General features: G+C 45.1%; 2 protein-coding genes across 8 annotated transcripts in view; one reads left to right on the top strand and one right to left on the bottom strand.

The window, feature by feature from the left end:
* LOC144768536 (uncharacterized) overlaps positions 1–199 on the bottom strand; it is a 1,350,740-nt gene extending 1,350,541 nt beyond the window's left edge. For 4 of the 7 annotated variants that reach the window (XM_078652300.1, XM_078652297.1, XM_078652293.1 and 1 more), the window contains exon 1: positions 11–199. In XM_078652300.1, coding sequence (XP_078508426.1) covers positions 11–77 — 67 coding nt within the window. In that variant the 5' untranslated portion in view covers positions 78–199. The remainder of the gene's footprint in view (positions 1–10) is intronic. The other 3 variants (XM_078652294.1, XM_078652298.1, XM_078652296.1) reach the window with 3 other exon arrangements.
* On the top strand, positions 156–15,764 carry LOC144768538 (arylamine N-acetyltransferase 2-like). The gene is made up of 2 exons (XM_078652301.1): positions 156–262; positions 14,156–15,764. Exon 2 carries the CDS (start codon positions 14,157–14,159, stop codon positions 14,991–14,993), a length of 837 nt encoding a protein of 278 aa, XP_078508427.1. The 5' UTR covers positions 156–262; position 14,156; the 3' UTR covers positions 14,994–15,764.
* Positions 15,765–18,917: the final 3,153 nt, after the last annotated feature.

An 18,917-nucleotide genomic window follows, 5' to 3' on the forward strand; every position in this document is an offset into this window, starting at 1 on the left:
GCCACACTACCTGAGTGCTGGACCGCGAGGCTGAGAAGCAACAGCAGAGCCACATGCCCGCCAGACATTGGCGCCATTTCCTCACAGAACCGTTGACAGCTATCGGCACAACATGCGATAAATCCCACCTCAAGATGGATCACATTGCGCGTGACCTCACGAGCCCGCCCACTTATGTGACTTGTCGGCTCAGGCTGTGACAGCCAGAATGCGCGTGCGCCTCGACGACGCGTGGGGACGTTCAGAGGGAGACTCAAGCGACGTAAGTTGAGCTGTAGGGCGTTTCATTCCGTTTAGGGTTCTATCTTTCTTAGTGTGTTACTGCTGCACGATTTAACTTTGAAAACCTTTTCTTTTGCGGCGTGAAAGACGATAGAATAGTATGCCAACAAGAGTTTCTTGAACAGAGCCATTCGGATGCGAAGGGATAACTCGTTGTTTACTGCCTTTGCTACAGTGGGTTGTTTATGTAGAGATTGTTCTCTGAAACCAATTCGAGTTTCCACATTTCAGCTCTGCGTACAGCTTGCAATAGTTTTCATTTGATTAAGGCCGCTGCGTTTTTTTAATCTAGCATGAAACTGCTTTCACTTCCACCAATTCAGTTATGCTGGGTTTGTACTATGCCCTCCAGGGTTCACACCCAAGCGATCTCTCCAATCAGACCTTGTGTAAGAGCGATGCTGTTGTGCAGCAGTGCAGGTGCTTCGTATTTCATAGGAGCGGGGAGCCCTGAAGGAGAAAATATATAAACACCAGCTGCCGGAAAAAAAGGTTTGTACAGAAAGTGAATAGAAGGGAGCAGCACGCGTAATGGCAAACATTTTGTGAATGTAATGCTAACAAGACTTTGTCCATTTCAGCCACCCCCTTTCTTCAGTAGAAGCATGACGCTTTTTTAAAGAGGCGTTTTAAAGCATAGGCAAAATGTGTGTAGAAATCCACGGGAAGCAGGCAGAGTTAAAGTGCAAAGGTGGTTTATTGAGTTAGAAGTACAGGTACAACAAACTGATCATGTCGTGGTCACAGCCAGAGTGCTTCTTAAGTAGAATGTGCTCAGCGAACACAACAGCATTCTGAGTAACTATAGAAACAGAATACAAGTAATGAACATAAGAGGAAGTGCATAAGACACACTGAATATTACAATGTGCTCTGCCCGCACATTCTAAGAGCCCTCTCCATACCTGCCAACTTGAAGAAAAATCTCACTGTGTGAAGAGTGAGCGGGGCCTCGTACCGAGAAGTACCTACTACAAGGCACATTTGAACCCCACTCCGTAACCCCCCTCTTCAGTGCTTTAAATGGGGAAAAATAAGTGCAGGTACTCATTAGGCGGGACGAAACATGGTGATAGACATTTCTATCGAGTATTCATTTTGCCCTTCTATTTCCGTTAATAGTTTTAAACTTCCCATATCTGCAGATAAACACCTGGATATGCTAATAGAGGGTTGTGTGAAGATCTGCTGGGAACAGGCCCTTAATCATAATTGAAGGAGCGTTTAAACGTATGCAAACCATCAACAGCACTATTCAGGCTAAAATTCAGTGTGCCTCATAACAAGAGAGACTTTAGAATAGCAGTATTACTAATGGGTTCTACACCAGTTGCAGGACATATCAAAACATGTCAGTAATGTTTCAATATAACGAAACGTCTTAACTCATTACACAAAATGAAGGCCAAACACAATATGTTAATCTTTCCTTGTTTTACAATATTTGCAGCTTCTTAATATCATACTGTTCTTACTTGGTTGCATTTTGCACAATACCTATATATTCTAGAGAGCACACACACATTCACACAGAAACGAGCAGACATACACACACAAAAGCATTCCACGCATTTCTTTGAAACTACCTTCTGAGAGTGTCCCGATTCTCTTCCTGTCTGAGCTTCACAAGCATACTCACACAGATACTCACAAAAAAGGTTCAGTTTAGGTTATTCATGTGTTACTTCACAGCAAGCACAGTGTGAATGTGATTGACAAAGCAGGGCCTGAATGGCCCTGCTCTATCAAACAGCAGGACAGTGACATTTTTAACACCCGGGATCCCTTGCATAATGCAAATGAGCCGCTGCTGAATGGTTCAGCAGTGACTCAGCTAAGAGCTAGGGAGGCACTTTGGCTGTTAGAATGCCGTACAGATCTGTTCTGCTATGTTACCCTCGAGCTTAGCAGCACCAGCATCAGTGACTTTAACTTCATGAGTACCGGTACTCTCACTGGCAGTGGAGAAGTGCTGGTACTCAGATCGTTAAAAATAAGAAGTGCCGGTACTCGGTACCGGTTAGTACCGGCCCATTTAAAGCACTGCCCCTCTTACAAAAACAAGCATTGAAAATGCAATAGGTCTCACATTCGTTTAAGTTAAAGCAATTCTGTTTGTAATAATGTGGCTTTTTAGCTTTGCTTTTATTAGTGTCTTTCAAACGTTCATGTACATAACATGCCTATGTATGTTTGCATATATGTATGTATGCATGCATTTATATTTGTATTTATATAGATATGCAGATGTGTGTGTAAATATATGTCATGTGAGCAAGGCTCTACAGAGCCGAAACGTCATGCGGCATACTCTGCTTTAATAAAAAATTACTAAGCACTGAACTGGTCCGTGTCCGAGAAAGTCTTTGGCGGCAGGGCGGGAGCTGCTTGCTGCCTGTATCAAGACACGGTACTTCATGATATGTTTATTATATATATATATGTGTGTGTGTGTGTGTGTGTGTGTGTGTGTGTGTGTGTGTGTGTGTGTGTGTGTGTGTGTGTGTGTGTGTGTGTGTGTGTGTGTGTGTGTGTGTGTGTGTGTGTGTGTGTGTGTGTGTGTGTGTGTGTGTGTGTGTGTGTGTGTGTGTGTGTGTGTGTGTGTGTGTGTGTGTGTGTGTGTGTGTGTGTGTGTGTGTGTGTGTGTGTGTGTGTGTGTGTGTGTGTGTGTGTGTGTGTGTGTGTGTGTGTGTGTGTGTGTGTGTGTGTGTGTGTGTGTGTGTGTGTGTGTGTGTGTGTGTGTGCGCAGAGAGTGGTAGAGAAGAGGTAGAGAGTGAGTAGTATAGACTAGTAGAGAGTGTGTAGTAGAGAGTAGGAGAGTGAGTAGTATAGACTAGTAGAGAGTGTGTAGTAGAGAGTAGGAGAGTGAGTAATGGAGAGTAGGAGAGAGTAAGTAGAGTAGTAGAGAGTGACAGTTTCACTCTCCGTGTCTCTCACACAGTGTCTTCCACACACACAGTGTCTCTCACACACAGTGTCTCTCACACACAGTGTCTCTCTCACACACAGCCTCTCTCACACACAGGGTCTTGCGTACACACACAGGGTCTTGCGTACACACACAGGGTCTTGCGCACACACACAGGGCCTTGCGCACACACACAGGGTCTTGCGCACACACACAGGGTCTTGCGCAGACACGGTCTTGCGCACACAGTCTCGTAAACACAGTATCACACACACAGTATCACACACAGTGTCACACACACACACACACAGTGTCTCACACACACACAGAATCTCAGTCTCACACACACAGTGTTTCACACACACACAGTGTCTCACACACACAAATGCACACACACAGTGTCTCACACACATACAGTGGTGGTTTACAAAACAGGGTATCCTTAGTGCATCATTATTCCATCCTCTGCCCCCAGGGTGTCCTTTACAAGAAACACCAACCATAAAACGCCCCACTGTCACTGCGATGTAGGAAATGGCGCTTATCCAGCCCTACCAGCCTTTCAGGAACTGCCCTGGCTCTGGATACTTTTCAAAGGAAGTAGCCTGAAAAGAAATCGTCCATATTTTATTGGGTCAGCCTTAAGAGAGGAGCCGTCACCAAGACCGATTGCTATCAATTCTTGACACACTTTGCTTTGGCTGAGCCAAGAAGTATTTGACGCTCACCTGCTGCTATTGGCTGCTTGGTGTAACATTCTGGCTTCTAGCCAGTGCTTGCTACTGCAATCCAAGAGGGACTATTTCGCACCCCAAAACTACTTTGAACTGTAGCACATTCTTATTTAGCTCAGAAATGGTTTGTATACAGACCGCAAACATTTTCCACTCTAGAAGGCGTGTTTAAATGTTTTAGTAAGGACTCAAATTGCAGAATGGTTAGCTTTTCCAATGCTTCTTTTATCCACTCCGTGACGTTCTTTTTATCGAACTGCAGAGTAAGGCGTGCCTGACAGGCAAGGACTCTGCCCCAGCTCTTTTATCCTCTCAAACACACGGTCCTTGCTCTATATATTATGAACAGCCTCTCCACTTCAGGTGGTTGAAAGGCGGAGTAAGGTGCACCAGACTCTGCTCCTGCCCTGAGCTGGATGGCCTCACCTCACCCCACACACAGTGGGTGTGCTTGCGCATGTGCAGCAGCACTGCTGGATCAAGCCTCCTGCGGCCCATAAACAGCAGCACCCACCACAAGCTGAACCAGGAAGAGGTAGCAAATATTTCAGACAAGTTATCATCATCAGAACTGGAGAAAGGAAAAAACACTTAAAGTGGCAGCATTGTGACCTGATCTTGAACCCAAAATTGAACTGGTTTCCTCTGATTTTTCTAGGATTCAGTAGCTAGGAGCTATAAAAGAAGCCAAGAGGTAAAGCCCTTATTGATGTCTTAGGGCCATAAGAGGAATTGTTGACAGAAGAGAACAAGATCCTTATTGTGATGTGAGGTTGGTTAAAATTGATGATATTACAATCACCGCAAAAGGATTTGCGGGAACTCCCAACCCAGTTGACCCTACGCACCATGTTAATTAATTTCTCTGCCCGTATTACAAGATAACCAATGTAATACCTTATTCTTCAATTGGGTGTAATCCTCCCTTGTGCCATGAGGGAGAATCAACATGTTCCCTAATACCACAACATAGGGGGTTGACTGTGATGGCAAATATCAGACAGAATATGCGTAGGGTTCTTCAGAGGGTCCTTAGCTCCTTCCAGATGTTGCTCCCCATGTGCGTTACTTTCTTGGACTATTTGCCGGCGGGTGACCAAGCTTTCCATTGGGCCTGAAATTATACCTGGATCCATAGCAGTATGAGATGTAGATGGAGGCGAATCTGATCGGGATGTGCTATAGCACTCTATGACCTTAGAGGAGGAAGTGGATGCTCAATAGTGTTCATATGTGTGTCCGATATTGAGGGAGTTATCGATGAGTTGGTCTCAGCACTCCTTAACAGTGAACTGTTGTGGAATTTGGAGGTGCTATTGTCGATCAGAGTCAGCCGCTGGATAATTGGGCCTAACTTGGTATCCATTATGACTTTGAAAAAGTTCTGCATAGATTCCAAAAAGGATTTCATATCTTCATTGGTCAGCCATTGTTTAACAGGTATGTTCTTGGGAACCGTATCAGCCCTTGGTCTCTTTGCCTTCCCCCCAGGTGGCTGGCCTTTTCTTTTCACACCCTACCTTTGGTTGGCCTGCTCCACACCTCCTGGCATCCCTCGCGTCATTGGTCTACTAATAGGTGGATTCGGAAAGTGACCAGTGATCACGGCCCCTACTTGTCCGTTAGGTGTAACTGCTTTCACCACCCCAGGGGTATTGATCGTAATGGTGAGGCTAAGGTGTACCTCATGACCAAAGAAATGATTGGATGGGCTGAATGACCTAATTAAATTTTGTGCACCCAGATTATTAAGTGTCATCAATAATATCCACAGGGGTAGCTGTGCCTATTGGCAAGGGGGGTTGAGATGTTACTGGGGATCTTGAAAGGCACTGGTTCACCAGTTCTATCTCCTTGTCCAGCACAGATACAGCCTGCTTTAAAAATGTGTGCCATTGTTACTACTGTGCCTGAAGAGCCAGACAAACCGGCTGTCCTACGCTTCCCCATCAAATACCGTAACCCTTCTATTACTTCTACTCCAGCACCACAGTAAATAAGTTAGTCCCAAGTTCCGAATTGTCCCCAGAGAAACTGTAATGAGGTAGATAAGGGACGTTGTGTCCCTACTTGCTGGCAAAGTCACGATTGGAGCTGGGACCCGATCCTACTGTAGTCCTGCTGGAGATGTGCTTGTAAGTTCTGTTGGAGCAAGGACGTACAAACCAAGAGGATAGGCCCAGCCTCCTCCGGGGTCTGACTGGCCTGCCCTCGGCCCGTGCGCGTCCCGTGCTGGGGGAGCACAAGCCCATTCTCAAGCGCCTCCTGGTGTGAAAACGAATGCGTTGGTGCCTCCCGGCGCTAAACACTCTGGGGGATGGATTCCCCTGAAGGTGGCTGAAGGAAATTCTGCAACACGGGCTCCTGCACTGCAGGAGCCCAAGCCCACTCTTAAGCACCTCCTGGCACGAAAACGAACACGTTGGCGCCTCCCGGCGCTAAACACTCTTAACTGTATGTAAAAATGTTAAAGTTTTTGTTTGCATACTTTTATGGCTTTGATAGCCGAAATACAGTTATATGGAATTGAACTGAATTAAATATGGGATTTTTGTACCTCTCCCTTCAGAGGAGTAGCCAAAATAGATAAAAACTCTTCCAAATAACAACATTTTCGTACCCCTGGCTGGAGCAGCTGAAGCGTGGTAGGTGAGAGAACGATGAGCTGCATATTCTGTATAGTTCGTAGAGTGGCAGGGCCAGCAAATAGCCACGCACAGGGGATGTTGGGGGGGGGGGGCGGTGGTAGTCATGGCTGAAGCGTTTTGAGATACGCCGGATGCACCAGCACATTATATAGGCAAGGTTCATATGCTTTTCATTTGGACAACTTACACCAGAGAACAGGCGAGCCATCACATTAGTTGTGTATGTCAATGCGGCTGTAAACTTATGTGTATTTGTGTACATAGGCTGTTGGTATGGCTGAGACATAGATGTGTTTGTTACTGTTGGTGTCACAATGTTATCCAGTTTTGACATTTACATATGTCTGGGGCCAGTGCAGATGATGTGATTCTATCCATTCACACAGAGTGAAATGACACATTAGTACTCACTGATGTTCTGTAGCTACTGCCATTGACTGATTAGTGAAGGTATTTCAATGTGGGAAATCATTGGCTACATGTCGCAGTACATTTTTCCCACTATGTGCACATGACACAAGGGCCCAGATATTTTGGAAAGTGGCACTGTGCAATGCAGAAGGTCACCTCTCTACACCTCACTGCGTCACTGAGAAAGTGCAGTAGTGCACAATTTTTAGGCTAAACAGTGCATTCCTGTCCTTTCACCTAAACTTATCCCGCATTTAATAATACTGTCTTCGACAGGTAAGACTGAGCACATCGAGATATTACCTCGCAAATGCACACTTAACATCGCATTAAAATATTGTATATGTTCATTTATATACAGATGCCTACAATTTCGGGTTAATCTCGGCATTTCGCGTGTCTTTGAACACCAAATCTCTCAATCTAGGTAAGACTGATTTTCTAAAAAACCATAGGTTAATATTAGGACATTTTAAACATTAGAACCCAAAGAATAATCATCCTAACAATTGTTAGTTAACAGAAACTGATCTCTAAAATGAAAAATTCAGTAACACGGCATCGATTTTAATATGTTCCCTTTATTCTTTCTCTCTCTCAACAGAGCCCCTGACGAAGGAACATTAGGTTCCGAAATGCATTGGGTTATTGATGGAAACGTATTTGGTTATAAATGTATCTCGTACAGCGTTGAAACAAATTGAAATGAAATGAAAAATGTGAAATGAATGATTTCGGAATGTTTATTGTTTGAATTCCTAGAAAACATGATAAAAATGTCATAAAGGAATACCACTGCTCGTTGTTGCATGTCAGAGTCCTAGCAGCCACCTGGTGTTAGGCCACTTTCAATTGTACTTTCACCTGAACTGGCACACAATAGGCTGCCTAGCACAAACATAGGCACAGTTGCATTGTGGTGCTAGGGTGCCTGCATTTCATGTGTGAGGAGGGGGCACCTTCCTGCACATAATGAACCCTTAACAGCATGATCATCCATGTATGTGTGCCACAGTATGCAGCACACATAGGAAGCAGAAGTTACTTGGATGACTTAAGTTATTTATCCTTGCTACACATCACCTGGGGAAACCAACTAATTTGACGCATTTCCAGGTTTACCTTGTGTGGTATACATGACCTGTCTCATGTACCACTGGAGTTGCATGGAGACACCCACACAACGCCCATGGAACCCCTCCCTTGCACACAGTGTTGCAACACTGCATTTTGCGCAGCACTGCATTGCTCCGTATATTAATGCCATTCAAAGGGACACAAAGCGGCTTTTTTATATAGCATGAACTTGACCCGAAGGTATCGGGTATCAGAGCGCTTTACATAGCACCAGTTACGTTACATGAGGACACATTCATTTTTTGTTAGGCACGGGGAGATTAAGTGATTTGCTAAGAATCCGAGAAGAATCAGGGTTGTTGCCGAGACTCAAACCTAGTTCCCCAGATTTGAGGACGACCGCCCTAGACGCTAGGCCAACTCTTCTCCCCCAGGCTTTTCATGTCTTAACATGTCTGACTTGGGGGGTTTGCATTACACATGTACTATGATGCATGGTTCAAGTATGAGGCACACCTCCCATACATATGGCCCTAGCTCCATCAATCGACACAGTGATGGCTATTATGGCAGACATTTCTTAATGTTAGTAGGTCTGTTATGTACTTCAGATTTGCTTACCTACTAGAAGGCCATTCCCATAGCGCCCATTCTGGAAGTGCTCTTTGGTGAAGCTGTGCCTGAAGATGAAGGCATCATGCGTGCTCCCCGGGTAGTTTGCTAGCACATTGGAGAACTTTACCAGATGGCCCACAATAGCCTGGACGTTGATAGAGTAGGTGTGCTTCTGGTTCCTGTACAAGTGTGAGGTTTCTGCAGGGGGAACCGGTTGCACATGTGTGCAATACATGGCATCTACCACATGGGGAAATCCCGCGATGGCATAGAAACTTTGCTTGATCTCCGGCTGCTGCTGTTGTTGGTGAAGAGAAGGTACTGGGCTGTGGGGCGAATTATGATATCCAGGACAGAGGGTAAGAAGGCAGAAAGCAATGGCTGCAATATTCCTGCCACTTTGCTGTTGTGTCCTGGAAGAAAACAAATGCCAGCATGTGGAGGACTGCCATCAGCTGGACCTGGGAAGGGATGTTGGTGGGACTGGCAGTAGGTGGCTGGAGCCTTGGTGCTATCTTGTTCAGCAGTTCTATAATAGAGTCCCTCCACATCCTCCCCGAGGTCAATGAGGGAAATCCGCTGGCAAAAAAACACTCTGCCTTCTCCTGCGCGGCCTATGTGGTAGTGGAGGTGGCGGTCTCCTCTCGACTCCCAGCTTCAGAATGAGCACATCCATTGCATAGTAGAGCTTGCAAAATTGTTTTGTGTGGCTTGTCTTTATGTACCACAGCCAATGCATCATTTCCAATGCCTGGGTCCCGATGCGCAAGAATTGTTACACATTTCAGGCTTCCCTTTATGGGAGACCTCTACCTTGCATATTTTACTCCTTGCATAGCACAGCCAGTTTTGGCACAGGTATTTCTCGATGCAGGCCTACAAAAACTGATACATTTCACCACATGCATTAGCTTATAGATATGAAGTACTGCCTGCGCCGCCATCCTATCAAAATGAGTAACACAACAGCGGTACAAGCCTCTCATAAATATGCCCCTCAGTACCACAAAGCTCCAACCCCCTGATCATGTATGCAAAATGCGTTATCAGGTTTGGAAAAACACAGATGTTTAGGATTCTGTGCAAAACCATGCCTACTAGGGTAAGCTGGATTTGTGTAAAGAGGAACATTGCGTGATATCACACTTGTAACATGTAATAAAACCAAATAAGTATGAAGCGATTGTCCATGGAGAGATGTCTGCATGTAGACATTTGTACTAATAGTTGTTTCTATAGTACAGATCTCAAGCAAGACCCCCGCTTACTTCCTTTATGGTACAGTCTTTAGTGTTTTATGCAAAAACATCTGAGGACAGTCAGCACACTACTTGGTAAATATGGACGTTCATAATTTGAGTCTTGGTACAACAGCACCGCAAGCATCATTGCAAGAATTTTAGTAAATCCGGGCCTTGATGTATCCAGTCCTTGTTACATTAAGGGGTGGGTCTTAGCCAGTTCTCCTGCCAACCAGGGAACTTTTTCTTTTGAAGAAAGTTTCTTTGGATTAACACTTATATGGGAAGTGTGTGCAGTGGAGGTAGGAGCTGCTGGTCAAAGTCCAGATTTTCAATACAGTGGGAATTCCATACCCCCAGCTCCCTCATTTTAGGCTTAGCTGAATTGGCATTAACGAGAAACTTTGTCCAGTATGGTGACACTCTGTATTTGCAAACCCATGGGACATCCACGAGTAATCCATTTGCTCCCAGTGTGTCCTGTTATTACAATTTGAGAAGGAACACATTTACTCAGAACAAAATCCCTATTTGGGATCTCTTAGGGTTTGGCGTCGTATTGACAACGTGATTCTCAGTTGGCATGGAGATCTGTCAGGAGCCAATGAGTTTTTGTCCTGGCATACTAGAAGAATTTCCTACCTTTTTTTCACCTCCACTATTACTACAGAGGCTCTCCCCTTTTTGGATCTCATTATAAACCCACATAATGGAAAACTAAGGAGCAAAGTGTTTCACAAACCTACAGACAAGAATAACTTTCATAGCTTTCACTCCAAATCATTGAGGGAATATCTTCCATATGGCCAGCTCCTCAAACTTGAGAGGAACTGCTCAGATATCCATGATTTTGAAAAGGAGGCTGATGTGCGGAGTGGGAAATATATGATTGGGAATACCCAGAACATGTAATCAAAGGAGCCAGAGAAACAAGCAAAAAATAATAGGGACTCACTCTTGGAAGTAACTGAGAAAACTAAAGAAGACAGGAATGTGTTTGTGACGACTTCTGGCACTGCATCTAACCGTATTAAGAAAATCATAACCAAAAACTGGTGTATCTTAAATACAAATGGCCTGAATTTAATAAGCCCATAGTTCTCTTATTAAAAAAAAACGTGGAAGCATAAGAAATGTTAGTTCATACGAGACCGAAACTGCAGAGACAAAGAAATCCGAGAATCCCGGCAGGCCGGGCTCTTTCCCCAGTGATTGGGCATTATTGCTGTGGGTCGTGTAAAGCTTGCCCACTAACTCAAACCCAAAATCTGTGGATTTGGAACTAAAATACCCATGGGAATTGAGGAATCACACGACCTGTAACTCAGAAAATGTTATTTACTTTATCACCTGCCCTTGTGATCTACATTATGTAGGATGACCACAAGATGGGTCAAAGTCAGAATATTATAACACATGAGCAATGTAAGATATTGTAAAACAATAACCAGACTCACAGCGCATTTTGTGGAAAGGAATCACATTGAAAAAGACTTGAAGTGGCTAGTGATAGATAACCCCTATGGGCCCGATTCACAAAAGTAATCTGGGACTAAATCCTATCTTTACGACTTTCTGTATTCACAAAAGGCATTTAGAGTAGTAAAGTTCGGAATCCTAACTTTACTACTCCTAAATGTCTTTTGGAATACCGAAAGACGTAAAGTTATGATTTTGTCTCAGATTACTTTTGTGAATCGGGCCCTATATCCCCTCAAGTACAAGAGACCAAACAAACCTGTTGTTCCTTCGGGAACTAAGATGGGTACACAGACTTAAGAGCATTGAAAAGGGACTTAATGAGTCCATCCCCTGGCACCATCTGAAAAATACATGTTGATATGGTAGGAGAATACTATAGCCCCTTGGATGTTCTTTGACAGATTAGGGCTTTTTAAATAGCATATAATATTATGGGTGTCCGCGGAAAAGAGGATTCCCATGCCTTAGTGGTTAATCTTCGGGAACTAGGACAAGGGCTACATTAGTGGTTTATATACTAGAAAAAACTCACATAAAAAGTTTAGTAACTTCATAGTTTTAAGACTTAAGTCTTATTATCCCAGGGGCATGTACTTAAAAAATAGAGCAGTAAATCCTCTGACGGTCAAGAAGGGGAACTCCCTTGAACGAGAAAAGGACTGCCCTTACAAGCGTTTGAGCCCGGGTGTTTTGGATGATAGAGACTATTTCAAGATGGCCACCCCTATACCATCTAATAACTTGTGGACTATTGGTGAAGGGGCGTGTACAAGGAGTACAAGGGAGAGGAAGAGCTTTTGGTCTTATAGAAGCAGGCATTCACCTGACAACATGCTCGGATGGCCTGAGTGGCCAATTTGAAAATACTTGTACCTTGATGTAGTAAGTTGGGTGGTGAAGCATGGATGTATGCAAGAGAGTCAGCGGGAGATAAATATACATGCCAATTCCAGAGGGAATTATGATTAATTCGACCCCTTTTGAAAGGAAAATAGGGGAGATGGGGCAAGCAGGAACAAGTTTACCGATAACATATGCTAAATCTGCAGTCACCTACAATCATCCCGGACTTGCTAGAGGTTAGTACATATGATATTTAAAAAAACACGCATAATCAGAAGTTTTGGCAGACTAATTATACAAGTCTAATTTCCACGTAAGGCCACAGGTGGATCTTGAAAAGATTTCCAAACTTCCTAAATATTTGGCTTTGGTTTTCCTTTTTGCAGGGAAAAAGAGTGGATATGGGGCACGGAGAAACGAGTGTCCCGTCAAAATACGCTCAATCAGCATTCATACACAATCATCATCGACAAGCTAGGGGTTCACAACATGAGATGTTGACTTGCAGAAATGTGGTGTTTTTGCAGACTAATCACCTTAGCCAGATTCCACAATTTACAAACTTCTAAACATTTGGCATTGGTTTTCCGTTTTAGAGTGTCACCATTGGACGCTGTCCCCAATCTGTCCCTGGGCTAGGATCATCATTGATAAAACTCTGGTAATTTGGGAACAATACAGGTAGCTGAGCACTTGGTGTAAAATACTGGAGATCATATGGAGTGTTACTTTCCACAGGGTGTACAGTTTTACGATTAGGGTGAACACAAAATTTGGTGAAGAGATAAATACGATAAGATAAGATAATTTACCACAAACATAAGGGGGTTATGTACAGTTATAGTTATGTGGATGAAATATGATTATAATTATGTATGTGGTTTTATTTCTGTAGGTATGCAGATGATGTGTGTCTTCAAAAGGGCAAGTATTGCCACCATTAGGTCCCCCTAACAGCTAGTGATTAGACTAGGAGGGAACACTATTAGGACCTTTCTTTAAGGATCTGTATCCTGACGAATGCCATCAATGCTACCGGGTGACAATCAAGGGCAGAAATATGTTGATACAGCAGACTGGGTAATGGTGATGTTCTTTTTCCCATATACGTTGAATAATTTCCTTTTTAATCTTGCTAAGTGGGATCCATAATAAAGGTCTCGGGTACCCACTTAGACAGTTTTGGATTCTTCTCTGCTATAGGGCTCCCTACCTTTTGGAATTCTACATTTTCTGTATTCTGTATTTCTCCTTGGGTCCCTCTTGGGCGTTGGTCTGTGTCAGGTTTTCGTATCGGCCAATAAGGAAGCATGACACTCATTGAGTAGGTGAGGGCAGTATTTACAACCCTTTCGGATTCCTTAAGAGGTTCTTTACCTCCGGAGTTGACTCCAGCACTGTAATTTCCGGCTCCACCAGGGCTTTTTTAGTTTTTTTCCTCTCTTTTTGATTTTTAACCCATGTGGGACCAACAGGCCCACCCTTAAAGTGGAGGATTTATTTTATCTTTCATTACCTCGAAGTAGAGGTCCTTCTCGTCTAGTGAGTTATATATTATTTACTAAGTCTAGAATCACCACACTTGTTACTTCTGTACTTTGAGGACTGCTATGGTGATGTATTCAGATTGTCTTAAGCATCATCATTCTGTCCAACAGGGAATTCACTTTTGAGAACTCTGAACATTTACCAATAATTCAAAAGTGAGGGCAGGGTATTGAAACTAAGTGTGTTTACGCTCAGCTCAGTCAGTAGGATCAGCAAAATGGACATGAAAGAAAAGAGACATTCGAACAAGAAAAGCAAATATAATAGGTGTTTACTAAAACTGTGCGTTTAAAGAGTGGATGATTATCTGAGCAAGGGGAAAATCATGACGGCGAAGTACTGATGTGTGTCCTTTATCTTTCACAGAATGGACGTCACCAAATATCTGTTGAGAATTGGCTATAATGGCCCACCAGTGCCTTCTCTGGACGCATTAAGGGCGCTACACCGATGCCACCTGTTGTCTGTGCCCTTTGAGAGTCTGTCCATCCACTGTGGAGAAAAGATTACTCTAAATCCCCAAGAAGTGTATGACAAGATTGTCAGGAGGCGCCGTGGTGGGTTCTGCTTCGAGAACAACAGCCTCTTCTACTGGCTGCTGAAGGAGTTGGGCTACCAGACGACCATCCTCTCAGCCCACGTCAAGAATGTCTTCACCAAGCGCTACGGCCCTCCTTGTGACCACATGGTGTTGCTAGTTGACCTAAGCGGTCAGCAGTGGTTATGTGATGTTGGTTTCGGCAATTCTTTTCGAATGCCTCTGCTTCTTGAACCCAGGACAGAGCAGACTCAGGAGAACGGGGTGTTCAGGCTATGGCCAGATGGCGACATGTGGGCCCTGGAGTGCATTCAGGAAGCTGCTGAGCTACAGCGTAGTGCCTGGGCAAGCCTTTATAAGTTCACTCTGGAAAAGCGGAAGTTGGCAGACTTTAAATCTATGTGCGAGTACCATCAGACCTCACCTAGCTCTCTCTTCTTCTGCAAATCATTCTGTTCCCTGCACCTACCCGAGGGCATGCTTACTTACATGGGATTGCGACTTATTACCACTACTTACACAGGGACGGCCACCTGCCAAAAGGAGACTAGAGAACTTGAGGAGGAAGAGATCCCCAGTATTCTGAAAGAAAAGTTCGGTATAGTGCTAATTGGAAAACTGAAGCCAAAAGATGTAGAAATCATTCCACCCCCTCCAATTTACTGAAAAAATGTCCAGATGACAAAAGCTCCTGCTACAGGGAACGTACAGAAAATAGAGCTGATAAAATCAAGACACATCACTCAGAGCCTATGAGATCAAGAGTGAATGCCCAGGACATGAACGATAGGGGTGATCAATTTTACTACATGAACTGGTGCTGAAATTTTCCTAGCACCTTCCATATTTGGGTCGGGACTCTTCGTACATGGTGGAAATTTGCAGAACCAAAATGACAGTTGTTTTTATCGTTGGATATACAGCAAGAATGCTGCAACTCTTCCAGCCATTGCGAAAGCAGCCACAGAAGAAAATCACAAACACATTTCCAGCCTAAGGGCCTGTGGCCACAACGCATCAAACTAGCAGATCAAACAAGAGATAGTACTGTCCTTTTGAAAAGAGCTGAGACTTTTATTAAAAAGGAGCACTTGTTCACAGGGTATAGCTCCAGCGTATCTTATGAAGAAAGATACTGCCCCTAAGTAAAATGCATTGTACCCTAGCAGAAATTCTAGCTACAGGAATTAGTCAGAAATTGCTGAAAAGTTTACTTGTTAAAACATTACTTCCACAATGACAGCACAGTGGTGGTATCCAAATGACTACGAGTTGGTTCATTGTCATCTCTCAATGTCTGTTTGATACTAGTCATTCATTCCTTTTTCTGTTTCTGCTACGTTCCTGATTGCAGCTTGTGAAAAGTACTCCTGATTCCTTTTCAAAGTACTGCACATAGACCTTCCAAATATGTGTTAATAAAAAATAATTTCAAGGTATGTGGTTAATTCTTATGTCCTTATTTCCAGCACACCACTCAGGATAAGCGTGACAAGAAAAAATGGGAGGAAATCATTCGCATGAGGGTTCCTAACCTGCAGGGAGAACCTTATACACAGTTTTCATAAGCGGTCAGGTACCATAGCATGCATATGTAGAGACAAACTTGTTCTCATGAAAGGTAGAGCCAAAATGTTAAAATGTGAGGAGGCGTGCTGAGATAAGTAATGCCTTTGTAAACTGGCACGTGCAGATGTTACATACTAATATAAAGGGTACTTTGAGTTAGTTCTATCAGAAAGGCTGCCTCAACCTGTTGAGCAATATGATGGTTAACAAGAAAGACCAATTGTGGTCCGTGCTTTGTGGATTCCTGCCCAAGAGTCAGTCAGAATAACTTTATTCGCCATCACAATGAAGGCATAAATAGAATACTACACATAAAACATTTCAGTATTGCAATAGGGTTGAAATACAATAATTATACATTTCCATCATAAAATACAATAGTCTGATTAAAAAGGTAGAAACAATATAATTCTATGTCAGGACCGGAGGCTCCGATTATGCTTTTCTCTCTTCGCTTTATTCTATTACAATTTTTCCCAGCAGCGAGAAAAGCTATACTTTCATCGTTTTCTTCCACAAAACAGGGAAGTAACGAGAAAAACATCATAACAAAATCCAGATAGGACTACAACTTCCAAGATCCTCCGGGGCATTGTCCATACAAGTCCTTCCACAGTGTCCATGCAATCGACATAGTTCCCTTGTCCAGGCTCTCCTTCCTCTTTCTTCGCTGCTTGCGCAGCCAGTTAAGTACTTTTTTCCTTCTTGTCTCCCTAAGCCCAGTGACGAAGTACTGTGGGGGGCTAGGGGGGGCGTGATTGTTCTATTGTAAATGTATTGCCCTTTTATCGTATGCGGGTAATTTGAGGGTTGACCTGTGTTTTGTTCACAGATCCCCGATGGGCCGCGGGAGCGGGTGCGCTCCTTACGCGGCCGCGGCCCATTGATGTTGCGGTGTTTCCTTTTCACCATCAAGGGTGCTCTCCTGTCTCGTTGGTCGCTCGGCACGGTTTTCACTCTGAGGAGCTGCGCTGGATGAGGGAGCAGCGAGAGCCTTATCCCTTACCCGCCTCACCACTACGCCCTGGTCAAGGGTCCGTACTGCCTTAATTTGTATTCAGGTTTCTGTTATACGTCCCAGCGGGGGTCCGTATTGCGGTTTTACCGCAGCTGACACCTACGGGCTCGTTTATTGCTGAGCACATTCTGAGTGCGCTGGGAGGTGGGGAGAGGCCCGGTCCTGAGGGAGGGCCTGGCGTGCTGGGGGGGTTTAGTTGCTCGCCCTACCTCCAGTGTTTTCTGCTGGCCAAAGAACCTTGCAGTCCTACGATTTGCCCATATTTTGCTCACTTTCAGGTTGAAGCAAGCACTCCTGCCTGTCTCACTGGTATTACTTTCACCATGGAGCAGGATAATGTATATGTGGAAGAGGAGTTAGAGTACCTCCTGTATGATGATGCCTTTTTTGAGGCAGTGGACACATCCATTTATAGGTGTCAACGAGGTGATGGGCCCTATGGAGCAGCGCCTCTCAGAGCGCATTGTTCAGGAGTGCGCCAAGCTGGTGCAGGCATGTTCTGAGGCCCCTGGGCAGGTCCGGTCAGAAGCCCCTTCAAGGACCCCTAGTGCTGACCCTGCAGGGAAAGGTCCCTCACGCCTGAAGAAGGCCAGTAGTGAGGGTGGGTCGTGGGAAGCCCCGGTGGTTGCTAAAGGGGCGTTTGATCATTTACGCAACGCATTCTTAGTGCGAGCAACCCCGTCTGCTCTTGGACAGGCTTCAGTCCCTGAGTCTGTTCCGCCTCCTGCGCCGGACTCCCCCGATACTAATGGGGACTCCCTGGAGGAGTCGGATGACGACACAGGGTCTTCGCTGTCTTGGCGCCCGGCTGGTTCTTCCACTTCTCTGCTACAGGACAGCTCGGGCATGCTGGACCCGACTGAAATTATTCATCCGCGGTCAGCGGCCTGCACCCCTGGGGAGAGGGTGGCTAAGTTTGTGGCTGCCCGCCTCCGCAAGCCCCTAGAGAAGGAGGCAAGGGGTTGCCTGTGGTCTGAATGTCCGCGCCCTACTTTAGAGGGGAAGGTGGCCTGTACACCAGAGCTTGACTCCAAGATGGCAACCTTTATGGCCAAATTCGTAAAGGACCCACAGAAGGGAATAGACAGATCGTGGCGTTCATGCCAAGATAAACTGCTGGACGCCATAAGGCCGTTAACCAAAATATTAGATATGGCGGAGGAGGCCAAATATTCGGGTGCCACCATTTCCCCGGAAGTGCTTTCCAATTGGGCGCAGCGCGCAATTGTATTGGCCAATGCTAACTGGGCCCTGTCGACGGAATGTCGTAGATCCCTGCTAATTAAGTTGGACCCTAAGTTAGGGGATCTGGCCTCCACGGAGGCAGGGGCCGTGGCACAAAAGGGGCTCTTTGGAGATCCTTTTGTGAAAGAATTAGGGAAGTTTGTGTCCACTTTCACCTCGCTGGACAAGGCCCAGTCCAGCATCAAGAGGGTCTTTCAGCCACGGGTCTCTCAAGGGGCCGGTTGCAGTAGGGGCCGTGCGACCGGCCGTGGGGCGCATTCCAGTCCCGGTAGGGGACAAGCCTCCAGACATGGTCAGTATTTCACCAGCGCCACCTACTCCGAGTTCTAGCCCCCGAGAGGGCAACGGTTCAGAGGCCGCGGTTCCAAGAACAACGCCAACTGAGGAAATAATTCCGGTAAGTGTTCAGCCATCGGAACGTCTTTGTATCAGGGGTGGCTAGCACGCTTCCAGGACGCTTGGGCAGAGATCACTTCAGATGCTTGGGTTCTGCAAACTATCCGAGGGTTCCATATAGAATTTTTTGATACCCCTCGTCAAGGATACCGCCCTCCGCCCATTTCCTTCTCTGCCGCTGATACCTTGTTGGTCGACGAGGAAGTCTCTGCCCTTCTCCGCAAAGAGGCCATCTGTCTTTCGTAACTTCACCCTTGTGGTTTCCTCAACAACATATTACTAGTGGACAAGGCAGATGGGGGCCGTCGGTCAGTCATCAACCTCAAAGAATTCAACACATGGTTGGTGTACCAACATTTCAA

This window comes from Lissotriton helveticus, chromosome 7 (assembly GCF_964261635.1).
Source record: "Lissotriton helveticus chromosome 7, aLisHel1.1, whole genome shotgun sequence".
In the NCBI taxonomy this organism is placed as follows: Eukaryota; Metazoa; Chordata; class Amphibia; order Caudata; family Salamandridae; genus Lissotriton; species Lissotriton helveticus.